Raw genomic sequence first — 12,070 nt, 5'->3', positions numbered from 1 at the left:
GGTAAAAAGTGATATTTTCGACTTCTTGTTGAAAACCGCAAGTCCAATTGCTTTGATATTACATATATAGGTACTACATGTCGACCTCTCTCAGATTTGTTCATTTTGTAATGATATCTTCAATTCTCTAATTTTGGTGAATATTTTTGTAATTTTTGGTAAAAAGTGATATTTTCAACTTCTTGTTGAAAACCGCAAGTCCAATTGCTTTGATATTACATATATAGGTACTACATGTGGACCTCTCTCAGATTTGTTCATTTTGTAATGATATCTTCAATTCTCTAATTTTGGTGAATATTTTTGTAGTTTTTGGTAAAAAGTGATATTTTCGACTTCTTGTTGAAAACCGCAAGTCCAATTGCTTTGATACATTATACATATAGGTACTACATGTGGACCTCTCACAGATTTGTTCATTTTCTAATGATATCTTCTGTTCTTTAATTGCCATGTGCATTGCTAACAGCGGAGCTATCTCAGCCGACAGGCTGCTTGTTTTCTATAAGGGTACATTTGTATTATGATTTATTTTCAGTATCTGTATAAAATAGTCTCCAAGACACTTGGTGATAGAACCATTTTGTCATCTGTTGTGAACTGGATAACATATACATGTATCCCCGATTTAAGAATAGAAATAATGCAGCTAAAATTACTAATTGTGAAAATGAATTATCTATTTTGCAATTCCAAAACATGTATTGCTGAACAAAATATATCAATTAAAATTGCATATACGTGTTCATGTACATGTATCCTCGGGGGCGGAGCTACGTCAGAAGACGTTCTACGTTGCTAAGACGCTCATGACTGTATCATGTATTTCTATGGGCTCTGTGCGAACTGCTGTGAAACACGGGTCAAATGGTCGGTGAAAATAGCTAAATTTGAAAAAACAACCCAAACTCAACTTTGAAGAACCACCAAATGTATACATAGGGTGATCTTGCTAAACTGTTCAGGGGTGTCTGAACAACCCTCTCAAAGTACCGTTTTCAGAGAGTTTTCTGCCTTATTTTTCACCATGATGCTTGCCAGGCAGTTAAAATGCCTGGATGTCTGCCCCAGAGAATATGTATATGAAATGAACAGGTTAGACTTCCAGTAACTTGTTAATTGGTCCCTTGATTTTATTTAATACATAATGTATTGCATGGGTTTTATACAACGCCCTCTAGTGGTGCAGAATACAGGTATGCATTACATTAAAGCAGGAGGGTACACACCTGCGCACTCGCGGGGGTCCCAATCGATGATAACAACACATGCTAAAAATGCAAAGACTCATGGGTAGATGCTTGTTTGTAAACAATGACACGTTATGGCCATCTGACATATGCGCAGAAGTTGACTCCCCTGCTTTAACCACAGGCACAGGATGCTTATGCCACAATAACAATAACTGAATCATGTCATGATAAGTTTTAATAATAATGAGTAAAAAATTATTCATAATGTATCTCTGTATACAGTAAAATCCAGAAGAATGTTAGTTTATAAACTCATTTATAACAATTTGTAAATCATCAGTTCTGCATTATCTATTATATGGCCATGATGTGAGTGCAAGTCTTCAAAGGTTAACAACTAAGACCGCATGCATGATAGTTTGATGATGTAGAACTAACTCGTTAATATGAATTAGAACTTGTGATGAGGTCGATCACCACATCGTTTTTGGATTGTTTGATTGAATTCATTTTGATTTATAACAAAAATTATATTTTATGAAACATTTATAACATTTATAGCTCTATGCTTTTCATTGTGTTGTGTCGTCACAGGAAGCGCTGTCTCAAAATGTTCTATATGCGTCAAATCAGTGTAGAAAGGACGCTGACCTGCAGCATCAATTTCTTTCACTGTACAAAAGTGAACAAAGATATTATAAACATCAAGTAGTGTCATACCCTTCGTTGGCAGTCTTAATGGATGACGAGCCAGACTCATTGTTTGGGGAAATAGTTCTGGTCATGGTACTGGTAGTTAATGCAAATTCACCTATCCATTTATTAAACTGCTAAGCCATTGTGGCAAACTGGTAGAACAGAACATTATGAAAGATTGTTTTTTTTTTTTTTTTCAGATTACAAATTGATATACATGTATACTGCTGCAACACAGACTGCTTTTTTTTACAATAAACTTTTCCTTTCTGTGGATTATGACATGTTTTAATTTGACTATCATTTCTCGAGGATATTTTCATTTTTACCATTGATGGTGAAAATGATACAATTTGTTGTAGACCAACGTAAACATGATTCACCATCAGCAAATGGCGAGAGGTTAGCAAAGACTGAGGGCAAACTAAATAGAAAAAAAATGTACACAAGTTAATAGCATAAAGAATGACAGTGAAACTTAATTTATTTATGATGGCACAAAATAATGTTTGTCACGTATGGTATACATATTATTATTATTATATACAAAAACTATCAATATTCTCTGAAATACATTTAGACCATTTTAGTCTACCAGCGATTAAACAATACTATGAATACAAATAATTATTATCAGTAGAAATTAATCTAACTGGACCCACAACAATCACTGCACGCCATTAACCTGACTGAATGAGGGTGACTTTGACTTCTTCTTGAGAACTAACAGCTAAATTGTTTTGATACTTCATATGTACAATGTACCTTGGGTGGACATCTGTCGGATTCGTTCATTTCATGATGATATATCATCTATTTTTGGCGAATATTTTTGTCATTTTCGCTATTTTCAACTTCTTCAACCAGCTCAGTTGCTTTGATACTTGGAACCGGTATATTGGCCAACTGGAAGCCATTTTTAGCTCCGCTGTCGACTTTGTCGAGCGGAGCTTATCATATGAGTGATTGTCCGTCGTCGTCGTCCGTCGTCCGTCGTCCGTGTCAATGTTTTACTTTTTCGACTTCTTCTTGAAAACTACAAGCCTGAATGCTTTGATACTTGGTGTATATGTACCTTGGGTAGACCTCTCTTAGGTTTGTTCATTTCATGTTGATATCTTCAATTCTCTAATTTTGGTGAATATTTTTGTCATTTTTGGTAAAAAGTGATATTTTCGACTTCTTGTTAAAAACCGCAAGGGCAAATGCTTTGATATTACATATATAGGTACTACATGTGGACCTCTCTCAGATTTGTTCATTTTGTAATGATATCTTTAATTCTCTAATTTTGGTGAATATTTTTGTCATTTTTGGTAAAAAGTGATATTTTCGACTTCTTGTTGAAAACCGCAAGTCCAATTGCTTTGATATTACATATATAGGTACTACATGTGGACCTCTCTCAGATTTGTTCATTTCATAATGATATCTTTAATTCTCTAATTTTGGTGAATATTTTTGTCATTTTTGGTAAAAAGTGATATTTTCGACTTCTTGTTGAAAACCGCAAGTCCAATTGCTTTGATATTACATATATAGTTACTACATGTGGACCTCTCTCAGATTTGTTCATTTCATAATGATATCTTCAATTCTCTAATTTTGGTAAATATTTTTGTAATTTTTGATAAAAAGTGATATTTTCAACTTCTTGTTAAAAACCGCAAGTCCAATTGCTTTGATATTACATATATAGGTACTACCGGTATGTGTGGACCTCTCTCAGATTTGTTCATTTTGTAATGATATCTTTAATTCTCTAATTTTAATGAATATTTTTTTAATTTTTGGTAAAAAGTAATATTTTCGACTTCTTGTTAAAAACCGCAAGTCCAATTGCTTTGATATTACATATATAGGTACTACATGTGGACCTCTCTCAGATTTGTTCATTTTGTAATGATATCTTTAATTCTCTAATTTTGGTGAATATTTTTGTCATTTTTAGTAAAAAGTGATATTTTCGACTTCTTGTTGAAAACCGCAAGTGCAATTGCTTTGATATTACATATATAGGTACTACATGTGGACCTCTCTCAGATTTGTTCATTTTGTAATGATATCTTTAATTTTCTAATTTTGGTGAATATTTTTGTCATTTTTGGTAAAAAGTGATATTTTCGACTTCTTGTTGAAAACCGCAAGTCCAATTGCTTTGATTTTTACATATATAGGTACTACATGTGGACCTGTCTCAGATTTGTTCATTTTGTAATGATATCTTTAATTCTCTAATTTTGGTGAATATTTTTGTCATTTTTGGTAAAAAGTGGTATTTTCCACTTCTTGTTAAAAACCGCAAGTCCAATTGCTTTGATATTACATATATAGGTACTACATGTGGACCTCTCTCAGATTTGTTCATTTCATAATGATATCTTCAATTCTCTAATTTTGGTAAATATTTTTGTAATTTTTGATAAAAAGTTATATTTTCAACTTCTTGTTAAAAACCGCAAGTCCAATTGCTTTGATATTACATATATAGGTACTACCGGTATGTGTGGACCTCTCTCAGATTTGTTCATTTTGTAATGATATCTTTAATTCTCTAATTTTGGTGAATATTTTTGTAATTTTTTGTATAAAGTGATATTTTCGACTTCTTGTTGAAAACCGCAAGTCCAATTGCTTTGATATTACATAAATAGGTACTACATGTGGACCTCTCTCAGATTTGTTCATTTTGTAGTGATATCTTTAATTTTTTAATTTTGGTGAATATTTTTGTCATTTTTGGTAAAAAGTAATATTTTTGACTTCTTGTTAAAAACTTCAAGTCCAATTGCTTTGATATTACATATGTATTCATGTGAAATTTTTACTCAGTTATATTCCTGACAAGTAGACCCTTGTCATTGTTAGATAACTATAGGATTGTTGTGCAAACCATTATCAAAAAAGCAAATAAATCTAATTTTATTTCAAACCAATTTTATACATATAGGTACTACATGTGGACCTCTCTCAGATTTGTTCATTTTCTAATGATATCTTCTGTTCTTTAATTGCCATGTGCATTGCTAACAGCGGAGCTATCTCAGCCGACAGGCTGCTTGTTGTATTTTGTTGGAAATTGGAAATCTTGGAAATGTTTTGTTTTTGTTCACGTTTGGTACATACATTATACATGTTGAAATACATTGTTCATTGCGTGATCAGATCAAAATGGCTGTCCGGCGCCATCTTGATTTTTCAAAATGTATTATTTATCCTATTTTTATCACATACATGTTTATTTTCAGAAATATTTGTCAAAGGTTGTATTGAATGTTTATAATCAAAAAATCAAAAATTAAAAAAGTAATTATATAAATAAGTATATATAATACTAGTGATTCTGGCTGCAAATGAATTCATGAATAGTAAGATTTTCTCCTGAGGTCATAGAAGTCATATTATTATTTATGTAACAAAAAGTTTTGTCCCAAGCAAGATTTGTTTAGATCACCAAATGGCAACCTGTGTATTTTATTCAATCACTAAATTTAATGGTGATCAAAATGATCTTAATTTATACGAGTGCATTTGAGAAAAAGCAAAAAGCTTTTACCATGCATCTGTACAAGAGAAACAAAAAAACTTTTATAATCAGCTATTACAACCTCAAGATCTATGCTCACTTTTTAGTCACAAAAACAGCGTTCACAACCATTTTATATTTGCCTCCTTGTGTCTAAACTTTTATAGACATCATTGCCTTCAAACAGCTTAGTGCAGCAATTATTTGGCTGTTTTTATGACTTAATTCACTTGGGTGCAGGTGGAGAGGTAGCTTAAACATTAAAGACAGGAGGTCAATGTACATGAAACTGTCGCAAAATTTGTCTCTTTGAAGCATTTTAATATGAAAAAGAGAATACTATTGGAGGAATGTTTAATGTATACTAATTATGGATTAACCTCCTTATGTCCACCTGTGCCTCCATCAGTATCCACTAATAGCTCACACATATTGATCAAGTTCAAACTTAACATACATCGAGACATTGTTTCCAACATACATTTTGTCCACACCAATGCATGAAAATAACACTGTTTCACCATTCCAGAAGGTAGATCTCAGCTGTGTGTTTGTAGACAGATTTGGTTTAAACTTAGTACAAGCATTGAACCTTTATTGTGCACATCATTTTTTTTCTGGTCAAGTTCAAATTGGCCATTTTGTATTAAAGAATGAAGTTTCGGATCGATATACATTTATATCTTTAATACATGACTTGACTGATCACACATACATCAGTATGCTATTGTGTCATGGTCCAATTTAAGATGGCCAAATGGCAGCCATTTTCCATCAGACAACACATTAACATGAGTATTTGTGTCATGATTTTATTACCTGTTTCTAATTAGCCACAACTGACTCCAGTTTTTATTCAAATTGTAATATGAGTGTGTCAGTTAGAATAAATAATAAAGACATAAATATCATGTACATATTATTAAAGGAAGGAATCACACAACTAATTTTTACTTTGTCTCAAATCTGTCATATACATGTAAGTGTCAATCAAATAAATGATGCAACAATATCAAGCTGATGTTGGAATAATATTTCAGGTATTCATTGATGGATTTGGTTGTCAAAGCTGTTGCATGATTTTGCTAAGCTATCAAAATATAATACACCGCGATTGGCTGAATACGCTCATCACAAGCTTACATCGTACATATATGTACACATGCTATCAAGTACATACGTTCATTAAAAGCAACGGGGACTGTTTCCTGTCATGATATATACAATGCTACAGCATAGTCAAAATACACTTAAAATATGCAATTTGCTATATTTTACAGACTGTGGCTTTGTAGCTTGTTCTCCAAATTCTAATTATAAGCATGATGGAAAAGGAATGATCTAAAAAGTAGGCCTCACAGTTAATTCGGAATTCTTGATGAGGATTGATCGTGATAACAAAAAAGTGAATTCTGGCAATTGATATTTTAAACATGAATCATTGATCTCTCAGATCTCTTTTTGATGGACGAGATGAGCTGATAGGGTCATGTAATGTTATTATGTATATTGTAGTTGTGCAACACATTCACGTACAGTTCCTGCTATTGAATACATGTGGTTTTCTATATACATTGGAATGTCTCAGATATTGATTTTTTTTATAATCATTCCTTCTTACCTTCTATTTTATAGGCAAACATACCCTTTGTTCCTCATTAAAATATCGTATGCATATTTTGTTGATGTCTCGTTTTACATTTACATGACTTGGATACTCAAGACACATTTTCAAGTGACCTACATGTATTTGCCAGAAGAAATAAATCAATAATATCAACCACTACACTTCCCATCTTCAAATGTTCAAAACGATAATCCCACCAAAACATGTGATTCTGTCAATGATGATGATGATGATGATGATGATGACAATGATTTTAAATGCAAACATGGTTCTCATAGTGATCTTTTTGGAATGGGTGATCCTGGATCCAAATGGACAATCCTGTCCAAACAGATGATCTTGTCCAAGCAGATGATATGTTCTCCAAATGAATTTTAAATTATTGCTAACATAATCCTGTCTAAACGAATCATCCTGTTCAAACAGATGATCTTTAGTGCAAATATGTTTCTAATATGACTAATCAGAAGATTGCGTCTAAACCAATGATCTTGTCTAAAATGGATGACCCTGTTCAAATGAATGATCTTGTTTCAATGAATGCTATTGCCCAAACAGATGATTTTAGTGCAAATATGATCCTGTTCAAACAGATAATTCTGCTCAAATAACTTGATTCAGAATCTGTTCAAACAGATAAGCTTTCTGAATGGTAATTGTGAACAATGTAGTGCAAATGAATTATCCTGTCCGAATGGATGCTCCAGTTCATATGGATGATCCTATCCAAACAAATTATTTTAGTTTAGCTTTGGTCCGAACAGATGATCATAAATGGATGGATGGATTGATTAAAGGATTTTAATCTGCTTACAGTGGCTTTACCATGGCTATGAATTTGAATCACATGTTATATATATATATAATAGTAATATGCTTTTAATTAGTAATATTGCCTGTCTAAATGTATGATTTTAGCACACACACGATTCATACACAACATGTAGCAATGGGTCATTTTGTCCAAATGCATGTTTTGGTTTAAACATGTAATCCTGTCCAAACATGATCTTTCCCAATCCATGATTTTAAACTATTCACAATCATGTCTAAATGTGTTATCCTGTGAGAACAGAAATCTTTCCCAAATTCATGCCTTTAATTCAAATATGATTCTAATACCAATGAGTATGGTGATTTTTGATGATCTGCACATAATTCTCTGTAAAAGGTTATACATGTTTGAGATTTGATTCAAACAAATCGCTTGCCACCACCTGCTGTTGACACTTGATGATGTATGGTCCACCAAGTCCATGTATATCATCACTCTCCACCCACATATTGTGTTTGGTTTAACTAGATACAGGGGTACTAAATACTGCCTGAAACAGCTGGCTTGGAATTTTCCCATATATTATTTACTTGTACCACTTTCGTTTCATTATCTTTGGTTGCTTTATTTAAAACTTGTTTTATTTCTTGACTCAGTCATTATGTCTATATTGACAACATTTTCGAAAAACATGACACATACGTGATTCAGAAACATTCTCTGAGGTTTCTGCTGAGCTTAGATATTACGATGAAATTATACATGATTGATGATGGAAAATGCACAACATGTGAAAATGACTTACAAAGCTCAAGACACAGATAAGTGTGTCATGCATTGCCTCCTTCCAATAAGAACATCACACATTTCTTCAAAAATGAGATATAAATGTTCTATACTAGACTGTATGTCTGTCTGTGCGAGGAATTTCTACTGGACTGCCCTATTACCTTTACAGTCTAGTACATTTATTTGCCTGTCAAATCAAGTGGAACCCAAAAGTACTTCAGCACATAGAACAGTATATTTCTATTCGCAACAAAAAGTTCAAATTTAAGACTGAAGATGAACCTTCAATGCAAAGGTATTGAGTCAACATTAAAAGCGCTGTATTTGCATTTATACAATCAATATTGGATTACCTCAACCGTGACAATGCATTCACCATTAACCGTTTCTAGGATATGCACATGTGATCACATTCGTTGCTCAATCAGGATAAATACTTTCTTTATTAAAATTTCATCCACAAAATGCAGCTCAAAGGAATTTAGAAGTTGCAGATTGAAAAACAAACGCCCTATTGATAAATACACGGTTAAACCTTAAAGCGAGGAAGTCATCACTTGCACATGCGGAATACAGCCATAACATGTCATTGTTTTGCATTTTTAGCTTGCAATGTTATCAGATGACAACCTCTCCACTTTAACCTCTCCACTTTAACCTCTTCACTCCACTTAGCTAAAATTTCAATTATCCATGACTTCTTATGTAAGCAAATCTATAGAGACAAGACTGGAAAACTATTCACTTTAGATAAGATAATGATTTATACAGATTTATTTTAAAATATAACTGTTTTTACAATTTTTGCTAGCATAATTTACCACATCAGTGTTTTCAACACTGCAACATCATCATCATCATCATCAATATTAATTTCGGTATTACTTAGGTATGATGTTTTAAACCTGATGTACATCCTGTATTATTCGCCGTGATATTTCAAAACAACTGTCATGCTCAAGGCTAGCATATTCAAGAATTCAGACCCATGACTGTGAAATGTCTGCAAAAAAACTGTTCAGTCTGTAATTCCATTCATAGCAACCCATCTCAGTATAAGGAATAGTGTTGTTATGTATGTCATAATAATGTAGAAGGATTTCTCTGTTATTTGTTAATAGCCATTCATGTGTACTTTGTCATTGATAATTGCACTTGCATTGGAAATGTTGAACAGACACATTGTCATGTAATGGTAACGATTAGCAGCAATTACATAGCGTGCAATTTAATATGTTATGTGATTATAAAACAACTTCAGTACATGTATATGGCTATAACATCATCATGTCGATGTACGTACATCTCCAATAGAATTACATAATGAGAATTGCATTTATTGTGTAATGAATCATTAAAATACAACTTATTTACTTAAATATGTCATTTACGTAAGTGCATACACTACAGATAAAGGAAATCACTTTGAGTCACTGTACTAAAGACTTCTGTAAAATGAGAACTGCTACAAAATGGCAGTTATTCTCCTTGCTTATAAAATTTTATTAAAGTCTTACAAAAAATAGAACTGACATAATCATATAATGTTGCACAGCATGTGCCGGAAACAGGTGCAATGTGGACAACACGAGCAGACAATAAGTACATTTCCAACCTAGAAGTCTGTATTTTGGCATACTGGGATGATCATGTACAGAAAACAATCATATTGTAGGCATCCTTCTGTCTCGGGAGACGATGGGTTTGCGCCCAGTGAGTCAGTGCGCTCAGTCTTCATGGTCTCTCCAGGGCACAGGCCTGGGCATGTGTGTATGGAAACCTAGTGCTGCCCAGTCAACAAGGTTCCCCTCTCTTCCGCAACGACGAAGTCCAAGGGAATGCAGAGCACTACGTTTGGAGCCGGCTTGGCTGCAGGAGTTGGCAGAAGGGCGACTAGTAGTCGATCCAATTGCCTTAGGGTCTCCACTCCGGATTTCTGAGATGCTACCAGTGACATACATTATAAAGTTGTATCATTCAAAAGTCTAATATATGGATTTTGTACAACAATGCATGTAAATTACATTGTTCAAACGTGTGATGATTACCACCATCATTAGACATTCATTGATTTCCATTTTAAACGGGGTTTGCGTTATACACATTTCACTTAGCCAAGTATCATCACGAGTCAATGAGTTGATGTATTGTGCACATTGTATGATGTGTTATATCTCTTGTATCTCATTGTCTACTTTTTGCAAGAACTATATTTTTTGATATTTGAAAATAAAATGTATTGTTTTCGCTCACTATAATTAAATACTTTTTATAATGACATGTTAAATGTGGTTCATAAACTACTATATCAATTTAGTTTCACAAGGATATTTGTATGTTTAAAATGTTGATCATTGAAATGTTTCTAATGGCTTGTACCCCTTTTCAGCCTGTTCCTGGAATGGAGAGTCGTCCAGATCGTATCCTGGTTTCTGCAAATGACTTGATGGTGAAAGATGTGAATATACTAGGAGATGGCCAGTCATACCGAGAGCAATTCATTGACCGTATTTGGTGGAATCGTCTACACACAGTGATCAATTCGGCATATTTGTCTTCCATTGGTATTGCTGGTCGGTCGTGTAGCCATGACTGTGGGCCACATGGATCCTGTCGGTGTGGAGTGTGCGTTTCTGGTGGTAACAAACAATCTTGTCACTTACCGCAATGTTTTGAGTGCAATAATGATGTTTATCGTCACATGCTTCTTATCATAGTGGTGTTTGCAATATTTTTTATTCAGTTTTTGTATGCAGTCTTACAAGTGTTGTTTATTCTGAACAAAAAGAACCAGCAGATGATGCAGTCAATGGGGTGCAACTGTTGTCTATGTTACCCTGGCTTGTACACCAAGTCTGGTGGCATGCATCGTTCTCGTTGGCGGTTGTGTCGACTTTTAGCTAAGCTGTGGCCCCTCTGTAGATTCCCGGCACTGTTTCAGATCATCCTTTCTACTGTCGTTATGATATGTTTAGTAATTTACGCTTCTCGCAGCTTCTCCGACATGATTGACTCGATTAATTCCATCCTACCAGAGGAGCTTTATCCATCAGATCATCTAATGCTAACTGCCAAAATAGTTTTACAGCCTGATGGCCCTCTTATTCAAGCCATATCATGATTTTCAAATACTTTAATATGTTATTTTCGATACTGGTAAAATACCGCAAAGCTATGTGTATCTGCTTGTTCATAAAATTTGCTTCATTTCACTGAAGCTGACAATTATGCATCTTTTGACATGTCTTTTGTGGTTACCCTATATGTGTCAATGTCTACTCTATGTTTAAACACCTCAAAAGGAGAAACTTCTGGAGATGTCTGAGGAACATTTGGCAATCTCTGAAAAGAAATGAAATTAGTATTTATCACAAGTTTGCGTAATAACGCTTATAGATAACGAGTAGGTTGGTACAAAATATACAAATCTTATTCCCTTTCTTTAACCCTAACCTACACAAACT

General features: G+C 33.6%; 1 protein-coding gene across 1 annotated transcript in view; it reads left to right on the top strand.

The window, feature by feature from the left end:
- The window catches only part of LOC100369850 (uncharacterized), a 47,877-nt gene extending 36,041 nt beyond the window's left edge, over positions 1-11,836 (top strand). The window contains exon 6 of the mRNA XM_006811238.3: positions 10,996-11,836. Within this exon, the coding sequence (XP_006811301.2) occupies positions 10,996-11,727 (732 nt within the window). The 3' untranslated portion in view covers positions 11,728-11,836. The remainder of the gene's footprint in view (positions 1-10,995) is intronic.
- Positions 11,837-12,070: the final 234 nt, after the last annotated feature.

Source organism: Saccoglossus kowalevskii, chromosome 3 (genome assembly GCF_978046115.1).
Source record: "Saccoglossus kowalevskii chromosome 3, keSacKowa6.1, whole genome shotgun sequence".
Classification (NCBI taxonomy): Eukaryota; Metazoa; Hemichordata; class Enteropneusta; family Harrimaniidae; genus Saccoglossus; species Saccoglossus kowalevskii.
Note: the sequence above shows the minus strand (reverse complement) of the source record. Positions and strands in the feature narration are given on the sequence as shown.